The 21,588-nt window shown below is 44.9% G+C and overlaps 1 protein-coding gene across 2 annotated transcripts in view; it reads left to right on the top strand.

Moving 5' to 3' along the window:
- The window catches only part of znf236 (zinc finger protein 236), a 105,139-nt gene that overhangs the window by 46,829 nt on the left and 36,722 nt on the right, over positions 1-21,588 (top strand). The window contains exons 11-19 of one of the 2 annotated variants that reach the window (XM_081389096.1): positions 5,746-5,949; positions 6,828-6,960; positions 9,653-9,913; positions 10,780-10,931; positions 12,021-12,122; positions 13,112-13,251; positions 19,334-19,434; positions 20,284-20,435; positions 20,524-20,706. In XM_081389096.1, coding sequence (XP_081245222.1) covers positions 5,746-5,949; positions 6,828-6,960; positions 9,653-9,913; positions 10,780-10,931; positions 12,021-12,122; positions 13,112-13,251; positions 19,334-19,434; positions 20,284-20,435; positions 20,524-20,706 — 1,428 coding nt within the window. The remainder of the gene's footprint in view (positions 1-5,745; positions 5,950-6,827; positions 6,961-9,652; positions 9,914-10,779; positions 10,932-12,020; positions 12,123-13,111; positions 13,252-19,333; positions 19,435-20,283; positions 20,436-20,523; positions 20,707-21,588) is intronic. The other variant, XM_081389097.1, reaches the window with a different exon arrangement.

Below are 21,588 nucleotides of genomic sequence, written 5' to 3'. Positions count from 1 at the left end.
ACACACACACTGACTGACACACACACTGACTGACACACACATGAAGGTCCATCAGCGCCTGCACACCAGTGAGAACACACACTCTGACTGACACACACACATGAAGGTCCATCAGCGTCTGCACACCGGTGAGAACACACACTCTTACTGACACACACATGAAGGTCCATCAGCGTCTGCCCACCGGTGAGAACACACACTCTTACTGACACACACATGAAGGTCCATCAGCGTCTGCCCACCGGTGAGAACACACACTCTTACTGACACACACATGAAGGTCCATCAGCGTCAGCACACCGGTGAGAACACACACTCTGACTGACACACACATGAAGGTCCATCAGCGTCTGCCCACCGGTGAGAACACACACTCTTACTGACACACACATGAAGGTCCATCAGCGTCTGCCCACCGGTGAGAACACACACTCTTACTGACACACACATGAAGGTCCATCAGCGTCTGCACACCGGTGAGAACACACACTCTGACTGACACACACATGAAGGTCCATCAGCGTCTGCACACCGGTGAGAACACACACTCTTACTGACACACACATGAAGGTCCATCAGCGTCTGCACACCGGTGAGAACACACTTCCTGATATCATGTGCGTGAACCAAGCGGCAACTTTGCGTTCTCTCTCGAATCCATAATGGAAGTGATTAAACTGCAGTTCATGGACTGGCCACTAGAGGCTGCAGCAGAGACTCAGTCCCATAGACCTCCATGTTAAAATGCCCAACTTTACAGCAGAAATAAACATGTTCACAGTCTGGTGCTAAAAGTGGTTTTGGTCTATATCACTAATTTTGCCCTTCATGACGACTGTGAGGGGACAACTCATCCGTTTAAATTATATTAAGCCTTAAAGTTCTGCATAATTAAGGGCTTGGCCACTTGAGTGACAGCTGGATTGCCACTGATGTCACTACTAGCCGTTAGTCTGCTAGCGTTAGCTCTAGGGCTGTGTTGAAAAAATCGATTCACCGATTCTGAATCGATTTTCATATTAATTTCTAAAGATCGATCCGTAACTCAGAGGATCGATTTTCCCCGTGAACTTTAACTTGCCGCGTCATTGAATTCACACATGCGCGCGAAGTGGAAGGACATTAAAACAACGTCAGTAACGTTAAGCAAGCGGTTGCTTTGAAAACTCCAGAAACGCTCAAAGCTGCGATCTGGCACCATTTCGGGTTCAGAAGCAATGCAGAGAGCGAGCTTGACAAAAGCAAAGGTTTTCTAAAGGTTTTGTAAGTTCAAATTTTATTTACATTCTGTGTAGAGATGCGCGGTTGGCGGTTACAGCCGCGGACTCCGCGGATAAACCGTGGATCGGGCGGATGACGTGACGAAAATTTATATTTTAATTAAATTCGGATGGGTGGCGGGCGGTTAACCAATCAAATAAAAAATATATGCATACATTAAGTGGATGGCGGGCGGGTGCGGTTTTGAAAATTGGTCAAAAACGTTGGTGCGGACGGATGAGTTTTGTGATGCGGTTGAAGTAATAGCCCATCCGCGCATCTCTACTGTGTAATGTTGTCTGTTTACTGTGAAGCCAGTAACCAACAATCTGTTTACATTTGCACTGGCTTAGAACAAATGTGTTCTAAATGTTGATCATTATAATAAAAAATAAAGGTGCATTTGCATCTGAACTGTAGCAGCTTTTTGGAAAATTCTTAATGTCATTTTTAATAATACATCAGGTTCGCGTCTAAATAATCGGTCTACGGCTGCTGATATACCTCTGCGTCCTCGGTCGTCTACACCAGTGCAAGTTTGTGAAAGCAGTTGTATCAACACTCTGGAAGGGGGATTGTTCTTTACAACCACCAATACTCCATTAATTTGCAGTTGAATGTCTATAATAGTAGTATCAATATGTTGCATAACTACAGTCCTGTAATTCAGGTAACAGCTGGAAAAAAATGCTTTTTTCAAAAACCATTATCTAAATCTCGAAGATCGAATCGAATCGGATCGAATCGAATAATGATAATCGATTCAAGATCTTGAGAATCGGAATCGAATCGATTCTTGAAATTTGAATCGAAACCCAGCCCTAGTTAGCTCCACGTCACCTCAGATAATCCGCCTCTTTGCCCATTTTCTTTTATCCGGGAGTGACGGTGGCAAGATGGCGACTGCCGGCTCCACCCACTTTGGGCTTCAGAAACACTACGGGTGACGTCACGCACACTACAAACATATTTCATTACAGTCTATGGTAGAAACTGGCGGTTATGGTAAGGGGAAGGACATTTCCCAAACACGCTCAAAGCGCTCGACCAATCACAACACACTGCTCCAGCCGACCAATCAGAGCACATTGTGCTTTTCAGAAGGAGGGGCTTCATAGAGACAGGAAGTAAACAGAGCGTTACTGAAAGACTGGGAAGAGAGGAGCCGCAACAATGGTCTGTTGTATAGGACTAGATGTTGATATCCCTCAATAAGTACTTGGGGCACCGATGGAGCTCCGTGGGATGGTCAAATGAGTGAGGGCACCCTTTGGGTTATCAAGTGGGCGCCCTCCTTCATCGGTGTTTCGCTGATATACCCACGACACCTCCAGAGGGTTCAGCAGTGAATCCCAGCATCCCAGGTTCACTCCCTAGGTGCCATCTACTCACTTGAAGGCCCAGATGGAGTCCTTTCTCTTCATCCACAGCCACTGGCTCCCCTTTTCAGCAGCCCTGGAGAGGTCTTTGACTGCCTGCCGATGGGCCTTTCCTCGCACTCCCATCTCCCTGAGTAGCCTGGATGTTGAGGTGGCTACGAACCCTCTGCAACCTACTTCCACTGGGCGTATGTTCGCTTACCAGCCTTGTTCTTGGGCATCGGCTGCAAGTTCAGCGTACCTCATCCTTTTCCGTTCATAAGCCTCCTCCACTGCACCTTCCCAAGGCACGGTGAGCTCGATGATGTAAACAAGCTTGAGTGTGGCTGACCACAGAACAAGGTCTGGTCGCTGGTTTGTAGCTGTGATTCAGCTGGGAAGACGAGTTTCTTGTCCAAGTCTGCCAGCAGCTTCCAGTCCCGTGCTCTGCCCAGCTGGCCAGTGTCTGGTCTTGTGGTGGTGAAGCTGGCTTGACCCTCGCCTTCCCGAACAAATGGTGTCGGCTGCCACCGGGATGACGGGAGAGGAAGGGCATTCACACTTGTCCGTCGACTTTCTAGTGCTGCTGCAAGACTCTTTAACACCTGGTTGTGCCGCCAGGTATAACGGCCTTGGGTGAGGCTGGTCTTGCATCCCACTAAGATGTGCTTCAGTGTTGCTGGACTTGGGCATAGAGGGCACGTGGGGTCTTCGGCATACCACTGGCTAAGGTTTGCGGGGGAAGGCAGGACATCGTAGGCAGCCCTGATGGTAAAACTTGCCCTGAATGCCTCCATCTCCCACAACTCATTCCAGGAGATCTTCCTCTTCTCCATTCTTTTCCATGCCATCCACTGTCCTTGCTTTGCTTGCGCCTCTGAGGTGTAGAGGCCTTGCTCCACGCTGGTGTACTCGCCCCAAGGCCAAGACCACTCCTCCCCTCCTGCACTCTGCCCACGATGTCCTTATGTCTGAGTGCTGCCTTTGCCTGCTCAGTAGCAGCCAATGGGGTCCACTTCCTCCCAATGGCCAGGATGGGGGCAGTTTGGGCTACGAATGGATCACACGAATCCAGCAGCATCATCTCCAGTCTGACTTTGGCACACTTGTACTCCTCTGTCAAACTGGAAATGGGCAGGTGTAACATCCCTTTGCCGTAGAGCCCGATCCTGCTGAGGCACCTGGGAAGGCCAAGCCACTTCCTTATGTATGAGCTGACCAGTCTCTCCAGCTTCTCCACCTTTGAGAGTGGGACTTCGTAGAGGGTTAGCGGCCACAGGAGACGTGGAAGTAGTCCATACTGCATGCACCAGAGCTTCAGCACCAGAGCTCAGGAGCTTCGCTGGCTACCTCCCTCCTGAGCTGCTCTACTTGCTCTTTGTCTTTGAGGGAGGCATCATACCAACGACCTAGGCTCTTCACTGGCTTCTCGGAGACCGTTGGAATGGGTTCCTCGCCGATGTGAAATTGGTGGTCTGACAGCTTCCCCTTGATAATGGAGATGCTTCTAGACTTGCTCGGCTTGATCTTCATTCGAGCCCGCTCAATGTTTTCTTGGAGCTTTCTTAGTAGCCGCACGGTGCAAACCTTAGTCGTGGTGAGAGTTGTGAGGTCATCCATGTAGGCTCTGAGCGGTGGCAGCCTCAGCCCTGGTCTTATACGCTGTCCGCCAACTGTCCATCGAGAGGCCCTGATGATGATCTCCATGGCCAGGGTGAAGGCCAGTGGGGAGATGGTGCAGCCGGCCATGATACCCACTTCCAGGTGTTGCCATGCTGTTGTGTACTCTGCTGTTGTCAAGCAGAGTTGGACATCCTTGAAGTAGGCCTTGACAGGGTTGTGAGAGCTGCTGGGATCCTGAAGTAGTCAAAGGCTGTCCACAATAGGTTGTGAGGGACTGAGCCAAAGGCGTTAGCAAGATCCAGGAACACCACATGAAGATCAGTTCCCTCCTTTTTGGCGACCTGGATCTGATGCCAGATGACACTAGCGTGTTCTACACAACCGGAGAAGCCTGAGATGCCTGCTTTCTGGATTGACGTGTCAATCAGATTGTTCCTTTGCAGGTATCCTGCCAACCTGTGAGCGACCACGCTGAAGAAGATTTTTCCCTCGATGTTTAGAAGGCTGATCTGGCGGAACTGGCCGATCTCTGATGAGTCCTTTTCCTTGGGTATTAGGATCCCTCCGGCTCTCCGCCAGGAAGTTGGTATCTCCTTCTTTTGCCACACAACTCTCATCAGTTTCCAGAGGAATCGCAGGACATCTGGTGCGTTTTTATAGAGCCTGTATGGAACTCCGTTGGGACCTGGGGATGATGCGGCCCTTGCTTGGCGCACGGTTTGTTCTACCTCACGCCACCTGGGTAGAGTGATATCCAGTGCGTGCTCAGGTGTATTGACTGGTGGCATGTCAGGAGGGAGCATAACTTCTTCCTGGTGTCGGTCATCTGTGCAGGAATTTTTCAGATGTTCTTCCAGGTCAGCCTTTGACACTGAGAGACTTCCGCTCTTCTCCTTTGTAAAGAGACTCTTCACAAATTTGAAGGGATCTTTGTAGAAGCGCGATCTTGTTTGCACCTTCCTTCTGCGCTTCCTTAGAAGGTTTTCTGCTCTCCTCAGTGTTGCAAGCCTGCTCTGAATCTCTTCTTGCAGCTGGTTAATACCTTCCTTCTCCTCCTCTGTGGCCTTCCTCCATTGCTTCTTCAGCTGCCTCCTTTCTTTGACTAGGCGGTCTATTTCTATCTGTCTTCTGGATTTGGTGGGGATTAACGGAGTAGCTCGTTTGCCTTCGACCACTCCGAACCGTTCCACCCCATAGGAATAGATAAGATCGCCCATTCTTTCCAACTTCTTCATGATTGTACCTCTGATCCCCTCCAGTATGTTGCACAGATCTGTGTTGACCTCCTTCCACAGAATATGAGGAAAATAATCAACATTCAAGCAGGAAAACCTGCTCTAGTAGAGCCTGAAAACTACAAGACTTTAAGAAAAGGGCAGAATAGGTCCTCTTTAAAGGCTTAACCAACAGCAAACAAACCAAAGCTTACATTTCTTCAGCCGGCGCCAGATCAGAACATGAGAACAGGTGAAGGAGTAAATGATGTGCATCTGCCTTTCCTCAGGTGTTCGGCCGTTCCCCTGTCCTCACTGCGAGAAGTTCTTCCGGACATCAGGCCACAGGAAGACTCACATCACCTCTCACTTCAAGAGCATCCACCACAAGAAACACAAGTACCCCCGAAAACCCCACAAGACGCGAGTGTCCCGGAGCAACCTGCCCCTGCCGGACATCCCTCTGCAGGAGCCCATCCTCATCACAGACATGGGTACGGTCACACACACACACACACACACACACACACACACACACACACAGTCAAACCAACATTTACTCAGACATCTTCAACATTTCTCACATTATCACAGTTTATTCGCTATAGTTTAGAGAATGGTGATGAAATATGAGCAGAACTCAGTTGATATTTGACTGGTGTTGTCTGTTCATTTTGTTCAGTCTGTGTGTAAAAAGAGCATTAGCAATTAAAGAAAACACACTTCAGCAAAACATGATCAGGTCAAAGTGTCCGAATCATTTCTGGCCCCAAATGTTTTATTAATGTTACTGGTAGTCACTGTATGAAGAATATTTGGGTATAATATGTCACAGTTTACTTTATTTTGCTCTCCTCACTCACAGAAATGAACTACAGTGTCCTGATCACACTAGGAGAAACATATCAGAAATGGTCTCTGGTGTGTGAATAATGTTTGGTTTGCCTGTATGTCACTGTTCTGATTCAGTCTAAGTCAGTCACTTTTGTAATGTGAGACCGCTTAAACACAGATCACTCTGGACAGCCCTGAAGTCTTACTGATCTAATGTGTTGTGTGTGTTGTTTTGTGTGTGTTGTGTGTCACTGTGTGTGTGTGTGTGTGTGTGTGTGTGTGTGTGTGTGTGTGTGTGTGTGTGTGTGTGTGTGTGTGTGTGTGTGTGTGTGTGTGTGTGTGTGTGTGTGTGTGTGTGTCGTGACCGGTCGTGTGTGTGTGTGTGTGTGTGTGTGTGTGTGTGTGTGTGTGTCGTGACCGGTCGTGTGTGTGTGTGTGTGTGTGTGTGTGTGTGTGTGTGTCGTGACCGGTCGTGTCGTGTCGTGTGTGTATGTGTGTGTATGTGTGTGTGTGTGTGTGTGTGTGGTGTATCCCGCAGGACTGGTGCAGAGCCAGAGCTCTCGGGCCGCCCTGCAGCAGTATCTGGACATCGTGGAGAACGAGCGCCCGTATAAGTGTGGATTCTGCAGCAAAGCCTACAAGAAGTCGAGTCACCTTAAGCAGCACGTCAGGTCCAGCTCACGCACCGATACACACATGCGGATTAGCCTGCTGGTCTATCAGTAATGACAGGGGAGTTCATGTAGTACTGTAGAGTACTGTAATATGCTGAGGGTTAGGGGCGTGGCTACTGTAACAGGCTGAGGGTTGGGGCGTGGCCACTGTAACAGGCTGAGGGTTGGGGCGTGGCTACTGTAACAGGCTGAGGGTTGGGGCGTGGCCACTGTAACAGGCTGAGGGTTGGGGCGTGGCTACTGTAACAGGCTGAGGGTTGGGGCGTGGCTACTGTAACAGGCTGAGGGTTAGGGGCGTGGCTACTGTAACAGGCTGAGGGTTAGGGGCGTGGCTACTGTAACAGGCTGAGGGTTAGGGGCGTGGCTACTGTAACAGGCTGAGGGTTAGGGGCGTGGCTACTGTAACATGCTGAGGGTTAGGGGCGTGGCTACTGTAACAGGCTGAGGGTTGGGGCGTGGCTACTGTAATAGGCTGAGGTTAGGGACGTGGCTACTCTAACAGGCTGAGGGTTAGGGGCGTGGCTACTGTAACAGGCTGAGGGTTAGGGGCGTGGCTACTGTAATAGGCTGAGGGTTAGGGGCGTGGCTACTGTAACAGGCTGAGGGTTGGGGCGTGGCTACTGTAACAGGCTGAGGGTTGGGGCGTGGCTACTGTAATAGGCTGAGGTTAGGGGCGTGGCTACTGTGACAGGCTGAGGGTTAGGGGCGTGGCTACTGTAACAGGCTGAGGGTTGGGGCGTGGCTACTGTAACAGGCTGAGGGTTGGGGCGTGGCTACTGTAATAGCTGAGGTTAGGGGCGTGGCTACTGTAACAGGCTGAGGGTTAGGGGCGTGTCTACTGTAACAGGTTGAGGGTTGGGGCGTGGCCACTGTAATAGGCTGAGGTTAGGGGCGTGGCTACTGTAACAGGCTGAGGGTTAGGGGCGTGGCTACTGCAACAGGCTGAGGGTTAGGCTGGGCTACTGTAATAGCTGAGGTTAGGGGCGTGGCTACTGTAACAGGCTGAGGGTTAGGCTGGGCTACTTTAACAGGCTGAGGGTTAGGGGCGTGGCTACTGCAACAGGCTGAGGTTAGGGGCGTGGCTACTGTAACAGGCTTAGGGTTGGGGGCGTGGCTACTGTAACAGGCTGAAATGTTCTGTATTTAGGCCTTGAAAGATTAAAATGTAACACGCTACAACAGTTGTGCAGATGCATTAGATGGGTTTATTATAAGCGAGATGCTCATGATCACTCTAGACAGAGTGTTTGCTACTCACTTACTTACTCATGGCACATTGCAACCAGGGTTGGGGAGTAACGGAATACATGTAACGGCGTTATGTAATCAGGATACAAAAATCCAGTAACTGTAATCCGTTACAGTTACGTCAAAAAACGTAGTAATCAGATTATAGTTACATTATGAAAAAAGGGGGAATACTTTCAGGATTACAATGGTTTCATTTAAAACTAAATAAATAAGTATTTTGGCATAATAACACTATATTAAGCGCGGCTTGATTATACAGTAGTTCCTGGTTCTGTTGCCGGTAATGACTCGTGTGCCACGCGCTGGTGCATGTGCAAATAACAGCTTTCTACAATCTCCTCAGATGCAGATTGAATCACTGCTGCTAGTAGAAACGATGCTGCCTGCGGGTAAAATCGCTTTTAATTCATGGAAATTCCGCTGCTATTTTGTAGAAATTAGGAGAGTAGCTTTTTTAGTACCCAAAAAGTCCTTTCTTAATCTTTGCTCACGTAACGGGATGTTCGCTGCCTAGGTAACGTAGGGGAACTCCCACTGCCAACGCCCTAAGTTTAGTCAGGCAAATTAAGAAAGATCACGGCTTTAGTCAACATGTAGGCCTATTTTAAAATAAACTAATATGGAGATTGTGTAAAAATTTTAAATGTTGTGTTTTCATTTTTTAGTTAAAAATTTGTTAAAATTAAAACAAAATAATCTGTAATACCATACATTAGCCACTAGATGTCTGTATAGCCCTTTACATAAATATATATTCAGGCCTTTGTGTATATTTTGCAAATATTGTACACTGGACCAAATTCTTAATAAATATATATATATATATATATATATATATATATATATATATATATATATATATATATATATATATATATATATATATATATATATATATATATATATATATTTTTTTTTTTTTTTTTATATAATATTTCTTCTTGCTTGACTTTATTCATATACGTGACCTTGAAGTAATCCAAAAGTAATCAGTTACATTATTTTCTTATTATAGTACTTGGATTACGTTACTGAATACTTTTTTTATGAAGTAATTTGTAACTGTAACGGAATACATTTTTAAACTAACCCTCCCAAGCCTGATTGCAACCAAGCTAAAAGTATTCCTATAATGTTGGAGGTTTTATTGAATGTGGGCTACTGTACCCTGCTGAGACATGCCTTCACAAGCACCCGTCAGAGCTGGGTGTGTGATGTTTGAGGAGAGTAAAGGGTGCAAAATATGCTGTATTTCTGTAGTTCCTCTAGGGCCCACTAGTGCCACAGAAACTACATACTTCACCTTTAAAATAAACACATGAATTTGAGTGTGTGAGCTGCAGTGTTCTGATGGCTGATGTGTGTGTGTGTGTGTGTGTGTGTGTGTGTGTGTGTGTGTGTGTGTGTGTGTGTGTGTGTGTGTGTGTGTGTTTTGCAGGTCACACACAGGTGAGCGCCCGTACAAGTGCCTGCAGTGCAGTAAAGGCTTCGCTTCATCCGGCGTGCTAAAAGCCCACATCCGCACACACTCGGGCCTCAAAGCCTTCAAGTGCGTGCTGTGCGACACCACCTTCACCACCAGCGGAAGCCTGCGCCGCCACGTCACCACACACAGCGACATACGCCCCTACATGTGTCCCTACTGCCAGAAAACCTTCAAGTCCTCCCCTAACTGCAGGAAGCACATGAAGACACACAGGTGACGCTTCACAGCCGCCTCATGTCTGTTAAAGGGATAGTTCACCCAACAATGAACATCAGCCCATGATTTACTCTCCCTCAAGCCATCCTTGGTGTATATGACATTCTCCTTTCAGACCAATACAGTCTGGGCAAGTGTTACTCTTTCACCGTAAATCAATGCGGACGTCCGTCTGCCTGTTATTTTAGTCGATAAAGTTTTAAATATGGATATTTTTCTTACACAAATGATGATGATCCATTTATGATGATAGATGAACTTTTATGATGGACATATGCACTTTTATGATGGACAGATGCACTTTTATGATGGATAGATGCATTTTATGATGGATAGATGCACTTTTATAATGGATAGATGCATTTTATGATGGATAGATGCACTTTTATGATGGATAGATGCATTTTATGATGGATAGATGCACTTTTATGATGGACAGATGCACTTTTATGATGGACAGATGCACTTTTATCATGTATAGATGCACTTTTATCATAGATAGATGCACTTTGATGGACTTATATAAAAAATATACAGCCATGCACTGCCCTTGTAAAGCTTGGAAGAGCCAGGTCATTTTTTTAATATAACTCTGATTGTATTCGTCTGAGAGAAGAATGTCATATACACCTAGGATGGCTTCAGGGCGAGTAAATCATGGGATAATTTTCATTCTTGCGTGAATTAACCCTTTAATGAACAAGCAAACACCTGAAACATGTCAATCATGATGAGCTAGTCTAATTGGATGGTATTGTTGGTCATTCTGAATATGGACATAAACCTCTGCTGTTGCCATGTTCCTGGTATTAGGAAACAGTTTTGGTATTGTTTTGACTCGGCTCATGTTCTGATGTTGTCAGGTATGAGCTGGCTCAGCAGCTCCAGCAGAGCTCAGAGGACATGCAGCCGCCCGCAGTGGACACTGGGACCCAGAGCATGCTGGAGGTGGTGGGAGACGGCCAGCAGGGGGCGCTGCCCACGGCACTGGGGGAAGACGCCCTGCAGGAGTCAGGTGAGGGGCACACGGGCTCTCTTCTCCAAGGCTGCGTCTGAAATCACATTCCTCCCTACTGTATAGGAGAAGTATGTCCGAATTCACAGTTCTCATAAAAGAGTGGGCAAAAAGTCTCCCAATGACCTACTACTACCGGTAAGATCCGGAAGTGTGCATGCGATGGACACTTTACTATCCCATGATGCCACAGGATAGGATTTGTGAATGACGCTGGTAGGTCACATGATAATGACAACTTGGCGAACGTAGTACGTCCAGATTATATTCATACTACACACATTCATACTGTATAGAATGTACTTTTTTAGTGGTAATGAAGTTGTCACTTATTCAGAATATTTTCAAGAGAGTACGTGATTTCGGACGCTGCCCAACTATAATATTTGTTTTCTTAGAAAACAACTGAAATGTGCACTTTAGTTATTAACAAACATGAACTGGGAGCCTGACACTGAGAGGACATGTTAGACTGTTTGTTTGATGATAAACCAGCAATCTCCTACCCTGTGCTCAAGAGCAGTGAGGGATTTATTTGTCTTTTGTTGTTTGATTAACATTAATGACACAAACAGCAGCAGGTTTATTAGACTGCTGTCTCTTTAAGACCGAATGCACAGATCTAGTATACTGTATTGACACACACACACAATGTTCACTTTAGACTGTGTATCAGTAACATTTGCCAAGACAGGCATTTTGACATAACTTTGTGTGTACTAATCCACTGACGCGCGAAAGAGAATTGAGTTCGATACAGTCTGAGAGACGCTCACACACACGACACATGCACATAGAAAGCTGCCTGGCCCGGTTGTTTTGGTTGTTTTTGATTATGTAAGGCATATTGATTTATCTGATGGTTTATTTATTTGTTTCACATGGAAATTTCTATATTAATTGAATATGGAACATGAGTTTATACTGGATTTAAAAAAAAAAACATTAAGGTTGTTGCCTCTTTATTTCACAACACTGCAGTGTGCCACTGGTTTGTGTTCATAGTGTACTACATCATAACTTCATTTAGATGGGAAGATGATATAAAGCAGCATTAAATGAACAATGAAAATATGTATTTATCAACAGAATCGTTTGTGAGTGCGCAGCACGCTCTGCCCGAACACATGAGCCAGTTTGAGACACCGGCGCTGCCTCAGCAGACCTTTGAACAGCCAGCTATGACACAAGGTAACACACATTGCACACGCTTCTCGATGTAAATACACTCTCACAGACGTATGTTTGGGAAGCCAGTGCTGTCTGTGATACCTGTAGCAGGGAGGCTACGTTGCTGTCGTCAGAGGTGTCCATTCGTAACTTGATTGTGGCCGTGATTGTGTATGTAAACATAAATTATTGTTTTATACACTTAGCTGCAGGGACAAGATTCATTTCAGTTAGTTGTTCTGTATCTTTCAACACTCTTTCTGGTGTTCATTCATGTTTATTTGGTGTTGTAACTAGTAGTAAAAAGGAAGAGATGATCGGTTCAGCTGAGACACAAAAACACATTTATTTACTGAATTTCGTAGTAAAAATTATATCATTTATATGCATGGCAAAGAGGCGGAGCATACAACCTGAACATAAAATACAGATACACAAAATGGTGGGGATGAAGGCTAGGCATAAAGACAAAAATCCACTTGGTAGTGAGTGTAAGTACGTGCATGACACCGCAAGATCCTGAACACTTGCAATACCGCGTAATAGATTTGGGCCTCTCTGGTAGGAGTGTAGCTCTAGTTGAGCTTCGAACACACGCTTCTGTCTGTCAATACAGACTTGCTCAATTAAATGTGTTCAAATACAGATGTCCTTCCTATAGGTGAATCTGGAACACGAGATGATGAATGACCTTCAATGATCCAATAGCAACATTCAAATGAGCTTAAGTTGTTGAAACGCCATGAAGTTTATCTAGTTAAGACTGATTCTAACTTACTTTGCCTCACGTAATGGTAAAGAAAGTTATACACTGAAATATGATATTTAAGAAATCTCAAATCTCACAAGTATTTTAATACCAACTAATACTAATCAAACACGCCTGAGCAAGCTAATCAAGTCATCACAGATACTAGAAAATTACAGGTAGGTGAGTTTGATTGGGGTTGGAGTGAAACTTGGCGACTGTGTGTGTGTGTGTGTGTGTGTGTGTGCGTGCTCTGTTGCAGGTTTCACTATAGCTGAGGGATTTACCCAGCAAGCACATTTCTCTACGGTACAACAGCTTCAGGACTCAAGCACACTGGAGTCACAAGCCTTGACCACCAGCTACCACCCTCCCAACCTACTGAACGTAACACACACTGAGGTACAAACACCCTCCCAACCCATTGAACGTAACACACACTGAGGGACAAACACCCTCCCAACTCACTGAACATAACACACACTGAGGGACAAACACCCTCCCAACCTACTGAACGTAACACACACTGAGGTACAAACACCCTCCCAACCCATTGAACGTAACACACACTGAGGGACAAACACCCTCCCAACTCACTGAAAGTAACACACACTGAGGTACAAACACCCTCCCAACCCACTGAACGTAACACACACTGAGGGACAAACACCCTCCCAACTCACTGAACATAACACACACTGAGGGACAAACACCCTCCCAACCCACTGAACGTAACACACACTGAGGTACAAACACCCTCCCAACCCACTGAACGTAACACACACTGAGGGACAAACACCCTCCCAACCCACTGAACGTAACACACACTGAGGGACAAACACCCTCCCAACCCACTGAACGTAACACACTGAGGGACAAGCTAAAATGTTGTATTATAAGTGTTATTTTTGTTAATTCACGAGCAAAGACCACACCACCACCATGAATGTTGGAAATAATTTATTGAAGAGAGTTGGGGATGAGGAGAGTTGGGGATGAATTGGGGAAGGATGAAGGGGAAGGGGGAAAGGAATGGTAGTCAAATAAAACTACTTGTGACATGTCATATTTGGCTTTGACTTTGACTGAACATTTGCTCTCACTTTGCAGAAAAAATATCGGGATATATATCGTATATCGATATTCAGCCTAAATATATCGGGATATGACTTTTGGTCCATATCGCCCAGCCCTAGGATGAAGAGAGTTGGGGACGAATAGGGGAAGGATGAAGGGGAAGGGGGAAAGGAATGGTAGTCAGGTTGATCTGTTATTGAAGAGAGTTGGGGATGAATAGGGGGAGGATGAAGTGAAAGGGGAAAAGTGATGTAGTCAGGTTGACCTGTTATTGAAGAGAGTTGGGGATGAATAGGGGAAGGATGAAGGGGAAGGGGAAAAGTGATGGTAGTCAGGTTGATCTGTTATTGAAGAGAGTTGGGGATGAAGAGAGTTGGGGACGAATAGGGGAAGGATGAAGGGGGAAAGGAATGGTAGTCAGGTTGATCTGTTATTGAAGAGAGTTGGGGATGAATATGGGAAGGATGAAGGGGAAGGGGAAAAGTGATGGTAGTCAGGTTGATCTGTTATTGAAAAGAGTTGGGGATGAATATGGGAAGGATGAAGGGGAAGGGGAAAAGTGATGGTAGTCAGGTTGATCTGTTATTGAATATAGTTGGGGATGAAGAGAGTTGGGGACGAATAGGGGAAGGATGAAGGGGAAAGGAATGGTAGTCAGGTTGATCTGTTATTGAAGAGAGTTGGGGATGAATATGGGAAGGATGAAGGGGAAGGGGAAAAGTGATGGTAGTCAGGTTGATCTGTTATTGAAGAGAGCTGGGGATGAATGGGGAAGGATGAAGGGGAAGGGGAAGGATAAAGTGGAAGGGGAAAAGTGATGTAGTCAGGTTGATCTGTTATTGAAGAGAGTTGGGGATGAATAGGGGAAGGATGAAGGGGAAGGGGAAAAGTGATGGTAGTCAGGTTGATCTGTTATTGAAGAGAGTTGGGGATGAAGAGAGTTGGGGACAAATAGGGGAAGGATGAAGGGGGAAAGGAATGGTAGTCAGGTTGATCTGTTATTGAAGAGAGTTGGGGATGAATATGGGAAGGATGAAGGGGAAGGGGAAAAGTGATGGTAGTCAGGTTGATCTGTTATTGAATAGAGTTGGGGATGAAGAGAGTTGGGGACAAATAGGGGAAGGATGAAGGGGGAAAGGAATGGTAGTCAGGTTGATCTGTTATTGAAGAGAGTTGGGGATGAATAGGGGAAGGGGGAAGGGGAAAAGTGATAGTAGTCAGGTTGATCTTTTATTGAGGAGAGTTGGGGACAAATAGGGGAAGGATGAAGGGGGAAAGGAATGGTAGTCAGGTTGATCTGTTATTGAATAGAGTTGGGGACGAATAGGGGAAGGGGGAAGGGGAAAAGTGATAGTAGTCAGGTTGATCTTTTATTGAGGAGAGTTGGGGATGAATAGGGGAAGCATGAAGTGGAAGGGGAAAAGTGATGGTAGTCAGGTTGATCTGTTATTGAAGAGAGTTGGGGATGAATAGGGGAAGGATGAAGGGGAAGGGGAAAAGTGATGGTAGTCAGGTTGATCTGTTATTGAAGAGAGTTGGGGATGAAGAGAGTTGGGGACGAATAGGGGAAGGATGAAGGGGGAAAGGAATGGTAGTCAGGTTGATCTGTTATTGAAGAGAGTTGGGGATGAATATGGGAAGGATGAAGGGGAAGGGGAAAAGTGATGGTAGTCAGGTTGATCTGTTATTGAAAAGAGTTGGGGATGAATATGGGAAGGATGAAGGGGAAGGGGAAAAGTGATGGTAGTCAGGTTGATCTGTTATTGAATATAGTTGGGGATGAAGAGAGTTGGGGACGAATAGGGGAAGGGTGAAGGGGGAAAGGAATGGTAGTCAGGTTGATCTGTTATTGAAGAGAGTTGGGGATGAATATGGGAAGGATGAAGGGGAAGGGGAAAAGTGATGGTAGTCAGGTTGATCTGTTATTGAAGAGAGCTGGGGATGAATAGGGGAAGGATGAAGGGGAAGGGGAAGGGGAAGGATAAAGTGGAAGGGGAAAAGTGATGTAGTCAGGTTGATCTGTTATTGAAGAGAGTTGGGGATGAATAGGGGAAGGATGAAGGGGAAGGGGAAAAGTGATGGTAGTCAGGTTGATCTGTTATTGAAGAGAGTTGGGGATGAAGAGATTTGGGGACAAATAGGGGAAGGATGAAGGGGGAAAGGAATGGTAGTCAGGTTGATCTGTTATTGAAGAGAGTTGGGGATGAATATGGGAAGGATGAAGGGGAAGGGGAAAAGTGATGGTAGTCAGGTTGATCTTTTATTGAGGAGAGTTGGGGACAAATAGGGGAAGGATGAAGGGGGAAAGGAATGGTAGTCAGGTTGATCTGTTATTGAATAGAGTTGGGGACGAATAGGGGAAGGGGGAAGGGGAAAAGTGATAGTAGTCAGGTTGATCTTTTATTGAGGAGAGTTGGGGATGAATAGGGGAAGCATGAAGTGGAAGGGGAAAAGTGATGGTAGTCAGGTTGATCTGTTATTGAAGAGAGTTGGGGATGAGGAGAGTTGGGGATGAATAGGGGAAGGATGAAGGGGAAGGGGAAAAGGAATGGTAGTCAGGTTGATATGTTATTGAGGAGAGGTTGGGATGAATAGGGGAAGGATAAAGTGGAAGGGGAAAAGTGATGGTAGTCAGGTTGATCTGTTATTGAAGAGAGTTGGGGATGAAGAGAGTTGGGGATGAATAGGGGAAGGATGAAGGGGAAGGGGAAAAGGAATGGTAGTCAGGTTGATATGTTATTGAAGAGATTTTGGGATGAAGAGAGTTGGGGACGAATAGGGGAAGGATGAAGGCTATGATAAAGTGGAAGTGAAAGGGGAAAAGGGATGGCAGTCAGGTTGATCTGGTCGTTTGGTGTTGGCGGCCAGGAGACTCAGAGTGGGGGCATCATCTCAGTTAAATGTAGGCCGAGTGATAAGGACCCCCAAAGATTGTGAAGAGCTGAGGTGAGCTTGGCTTGATGGAGGTCGTTAAGATTGTTACGAATGTAAGAGCTTCTGAAGATCAATAGGCAAGGAATCGGATCATCTCGTCTGAGATAACTCGTCTGGCCACTGAGGTTGCTGCTCAGATTAGGGCTGTCACTTTTGTGAAAAAATCCTGTTCGATTTTTGAGACATAAGTGTTCATTGAATCGATTGTAAAATCGATTTTCCACATGTCTAAAGACGTTTCCATTTTAAACGCCAAATATGGGCAAATCCACGGACAACTAACCGGCATTAGGACGAACGTAAAGACGGCGCTTGAGACGCGCACAAGTCAGCAAATATTCCTGATGATTTATTGGTGCGAAGTTTCGTGCACAATGACAAACAGGAGTGCAACATTCTCGAAAAACAATAAGCAGAATGGACTACCATAACATAAATGAAAAACATTACCTCAGTCTTCAACATGGCTGTGTTTACGGTTAGAAATGTCAAACAAATTTCGCCTACGTAGGCGATTGAAGAACAGCCCGAAACTGTATCTGTATGCATGAGACTGTCTGCATACCGGCAGAATTCACAGTTTTGTAGTAAAAAGAGAAACATTATGCAGAAGTACAATTTGCTGTTATGCGTGTTTGTCAGAGCCTGCTGTTGCTGTGTGATGCGCGTTCGCTGCGGGCGCATCGTGACGAGCTGGACGCGCTCCAAGAGAAGACCGTTAAAATCGATTCCTTATTTTGGTTTTCGAAACTTGCGTTGGTTGGTCCGATCGATTGTGCAATCGATTTTCGAACGTAAAGTGACAGCCCTAGCTCAGATACGTAAGGAATGTATTGAGTAGTGTTCTGTAGATATGCCGGTGTCCTGTGGCCAGTTTTCGGTTTCGGTAAGAAAGAGCAGATCTTGGGAGATGCTCTGGCAATATGCCTGGAGTAAACTTTTTCCGAATTAGGTTTGAATGAGCTGAGGTAGGAGTTTAAATGGAAGATGTAAATAGGGTATGAAGCTCCGAATTGGTCTGTTTTGCTTCTCTGAAGAGTGAATATGATTATGTATAGAAAGTGGATCGAAATTACAGAGATGTAGAGACCGAAGTTGGATGAAAATAGGGGTTCATTTTTGAATGTCGCAGGAAGCCAAAAAGGCAACCAGGAACATGGACTCTAGGTTCAGGCGATGGTGGGTTTAAATAGCCTGAGCGTAGAGAGAGGATGCAGAGGCTAAGTACGTCGGTTGACGAAAACGGCGGGACCTGTGATGGATGAATGTCCGATTCTGGAGCCAGAAGTCTGAATTTCTAGACCATTCAGAACACACCTGACTGCGAGTTGAGAGAACTGAACATTGGGGGCCATTCGGAGGCAAACCGGCGCCCACTGTAATAACCGTTGAAACCTCTGGAGTGTGCTGCGTCAGATTATAATTTAGAGTCATCGGGATGTAGTCATTGTAGAAAGTCAGGTGACTGGTTTAGGCGTGGCCTCGCTGCCAAACCTCAGTTAACTAGTCAACTCTATTAATGTTAAAGGGTTAGTTCACCCAAAAATGAAAATTCTGTCAGTAATTACTCACCCTCATGTTGTTCCAACCGCGTAAGACCTTCGTTCATCTTCGGAACACAAATTAAGATATTTTTGATTAAATCTGAGAGTTGTCTCACTCCTCCGAAACTTGCTGGCCCAGAAAAGTTATTAAAGAGATTGTTAATATAGTCCAAGTGACTACAGTGGCTCAATCTTAAGTTTATCAAGCGACGATAATACTTTTTGTGCGCAAAAACAAACAAAAATAACGACTTTATTCCACTATTCATTTTCTTTCTCTCTGGGCCTCGTAGTGTTTTTGCGCTGCGCGTCTTTGTTGCACGTCATCACGCATCACACACATGACCCGCTTCGGCCAATTGTGAGCCTACGTGGTGACGTGTAACACAGACGCGCAGCGCAAAAACACTACGTGAACCAACTAGAGGCCCAGAGAGAAGGAAATGAATAGTGGAATAAAGTCGTTATTTTTGTTTGTTTTTGCGCACAAAAAGTATTCTCGTCGCTTGATAAACTTAAGATTGAGCCACTGTAGTCACTTGGACTATATTAACGATCTCTTTAATAACTTTTCTGGGCAAGCAAGTTTCGGTCCCTCTGAAAGCCTATGGAGGAGTGAGACAACTCTCAGATTTAATCAAAAATATCTTAATTTATGTTCCGAAGATGAACGAAGGTCTTACGCGGTTGGAACAACATGAGGGTGAGTAATTACTGACAGAATTTTCATTTTTGGGTGAACTAACACTTTAAAGCTGTATCTCCTTTGTCCTTACCTGACCGTTATATGTACTGAAAACAGATGCATGAAATGAAAGTGAAATTAAATTATGTTAGTCTGTATGGTAAATGTGTGTGTGTGTGTGTGTGTGTGTGTGTGTGTGTGTGTGTGTGTGTGTGTGTGTGTGTGTGTGTGTGTGTGTGTGTAGACGAGTGGTTTATTGCAGGAGGCGAGTCAAGGAGAGCTGCAGCTGTCTATACAGACACAAGACTTCCAGGATGAGGATGAAATCAACAAGAGAGTTTATCAGTAAGTTCACATGCATCAAACACTAAAAGGCAGCTGCTATCCTACTCACTTTGACGAGAAAATTAATAGTCTTGAAAACAATGAATATGTGTCTGTACCTTTTTACAAGTAAAGCCTTGCCGTCAATAAATGGTTAATAAGATATACATAGAAATATTATTAAATATATACATCATTTTATTAGAAAGAAATGTAATAAAATGTAATAATCTTGTAAACTGAAACTGTATTTTGTTATTGTAAACTCCTACTATGCAGTTGTTTTTCTTTTGCACTTTTCTCTTTGAATCATCTCAATTGACTAGAAGATGTCTGAAAGTAGGGCTGGCCGAAATGATGATGTGTATTGTGATTTAGAGTAAAACGTGATTTCGAAAATTTGTCTTAACTATACATATAAAATTCTGTAACTTTGTAAAAAGTTCACTTTTTTTCACTTCAGCAATAATCTGCCAATTGTAGTCTTTGAAAAGAGATCAAACTTCAGTCTGTCGCTCTAAAGCATTCAAGATTTACCACAGTTTAAGTTCAAATGCTCAAAAAGTGAATAAATGGAATATAAATACAGTGTAAATATAATTTAGTATTAAATCCCCTAAAAATACAAAATATGAAATAAAAAACATCATCAAACTAAAATATAGTACATTCATTGCATTAAAAAAGGGTCATTTTTGACCGACACGTGAAGAGCACCAGCAACCTGCCTATTTATAATGCAACATTTAGTTGCTAATTGTATTTTTTCCTCTGTAAACAAATCTTTGCACTTCACTCGTGTCCCATTGTCTACTTAAACCTGCACGTGCGTTTGGTTGAGTCAGTGCAGTGACGTGTTTTGTTTGTCAGGTGCAATATGTGTGATAAGAGCTTTAAGAAGTCTAGTCACCTGAAGCAACATGTGCGCTCTCACACCGGAGAGAAGCCGTACTGCTGTAACCTGTGCGGGAGGAGCTTCGTGTCCGCCGGAGTGCTCAAATCACACCTGAACACACACACAGGTGAACTGCACACACACACACACTTCATCACGCTGTGTTATAATCCATGCTCAAACTCATGCAGTCTCTCCTCTTCTTGCTCTCTCAGGAGTGAAGGCTTATAAGTGTAACGTTTGCGACACGTGTTTCACCACTAACGGCAGTCTGAACCGACACATGATCATCCACCTGAACACCAAGCCCTTCAAGTGCACGGTGTGTGAGGAAAGCTTCCGCACCGTCATCCTGCGCCGGAAACACACCAAACTCCATCACGCTGTGGGTCCCAAAGGTACGACACACCAGACCTCGTCACCTTCAGCTTCTGCTGTGTTCCTGAAGCGAGCATTACAATACTAGTCCAGTCATTTTAAGCCAAAATGGGGGTCAACCTTGAACAAATTGCAATAGAAGCAAACTCAACTGATTTTGTATCCTCAATATGTCCTGAGTAAGGAAAAAAAAGCCCAAAAGAATCCCATTAGGGGAAAGCTTTGAAAAAGACCCAAATATAGCCTATTCATACGTCTTCTCACGTGAATAGGGTAAAACATTTAACCTTTAGATATCACCATGAAAATTACTGAGTTGATTACTTATATCAAGACAAACAAAAAATGTATTACAAGTTTTTTTAAATTGTTTGTTAACATGGACAAACGGTGCATAATCTAATTACGTATGTGCTAATTTGCATAAATACCACAACAGGTCTAAACATTGGGTATAGCCAGGTGAAAATGTCTTGTTGAATCTTGTTAACACATAACAGTAAAATACTTAATGTTAAGGTCTGACTGGAACCCATTTAGGCTACCCATGAGCATTAATACATAGAGGCAGGAAGAAGTACTTTAGAAACCAGCCTTTATTCATTATTAAGAGATGGGGTTTGGGGCTGGGTCTGTGGGACTGTTTCTGGGGGACGAGTCTGAGGCAAGAACAGGAGACAAGGGTGAGGAGAATGCAGAAGACAAAAGGTAAGTAAAATAAAAAGTGAATCCCCAGAAACAGTCCCACAGACCCGAACCCCATCTCTGCAATAATAATTAATAAAGGCTGGTTCAAAGTACCTCTCCTGTAACTGATGTTAATGTATGACTTGCATTGACACCATTATATGAGAACTGAACTGAGCTGAACGATGACATCACTGTTTTCTCCAGAACGGCTA

The sequence above is a fragment of the Scardinius erythrophthalmus genome (assembly GCF_964197995.2).
Source record: "Scardinius erythrophthalmus genome assembly, chromosome: 16".
In the NCBI taxonomy this organism is placed as follows: Eukaryota; Metazoa; Chordata; class Actinopteri; order Cypriniformes; family Leuciscidae; genus Scardinius; species Scardinius erythrophthalmus.
This window is presented reverse-complemented; position numbering and strand designations above follow the sequence as displayed.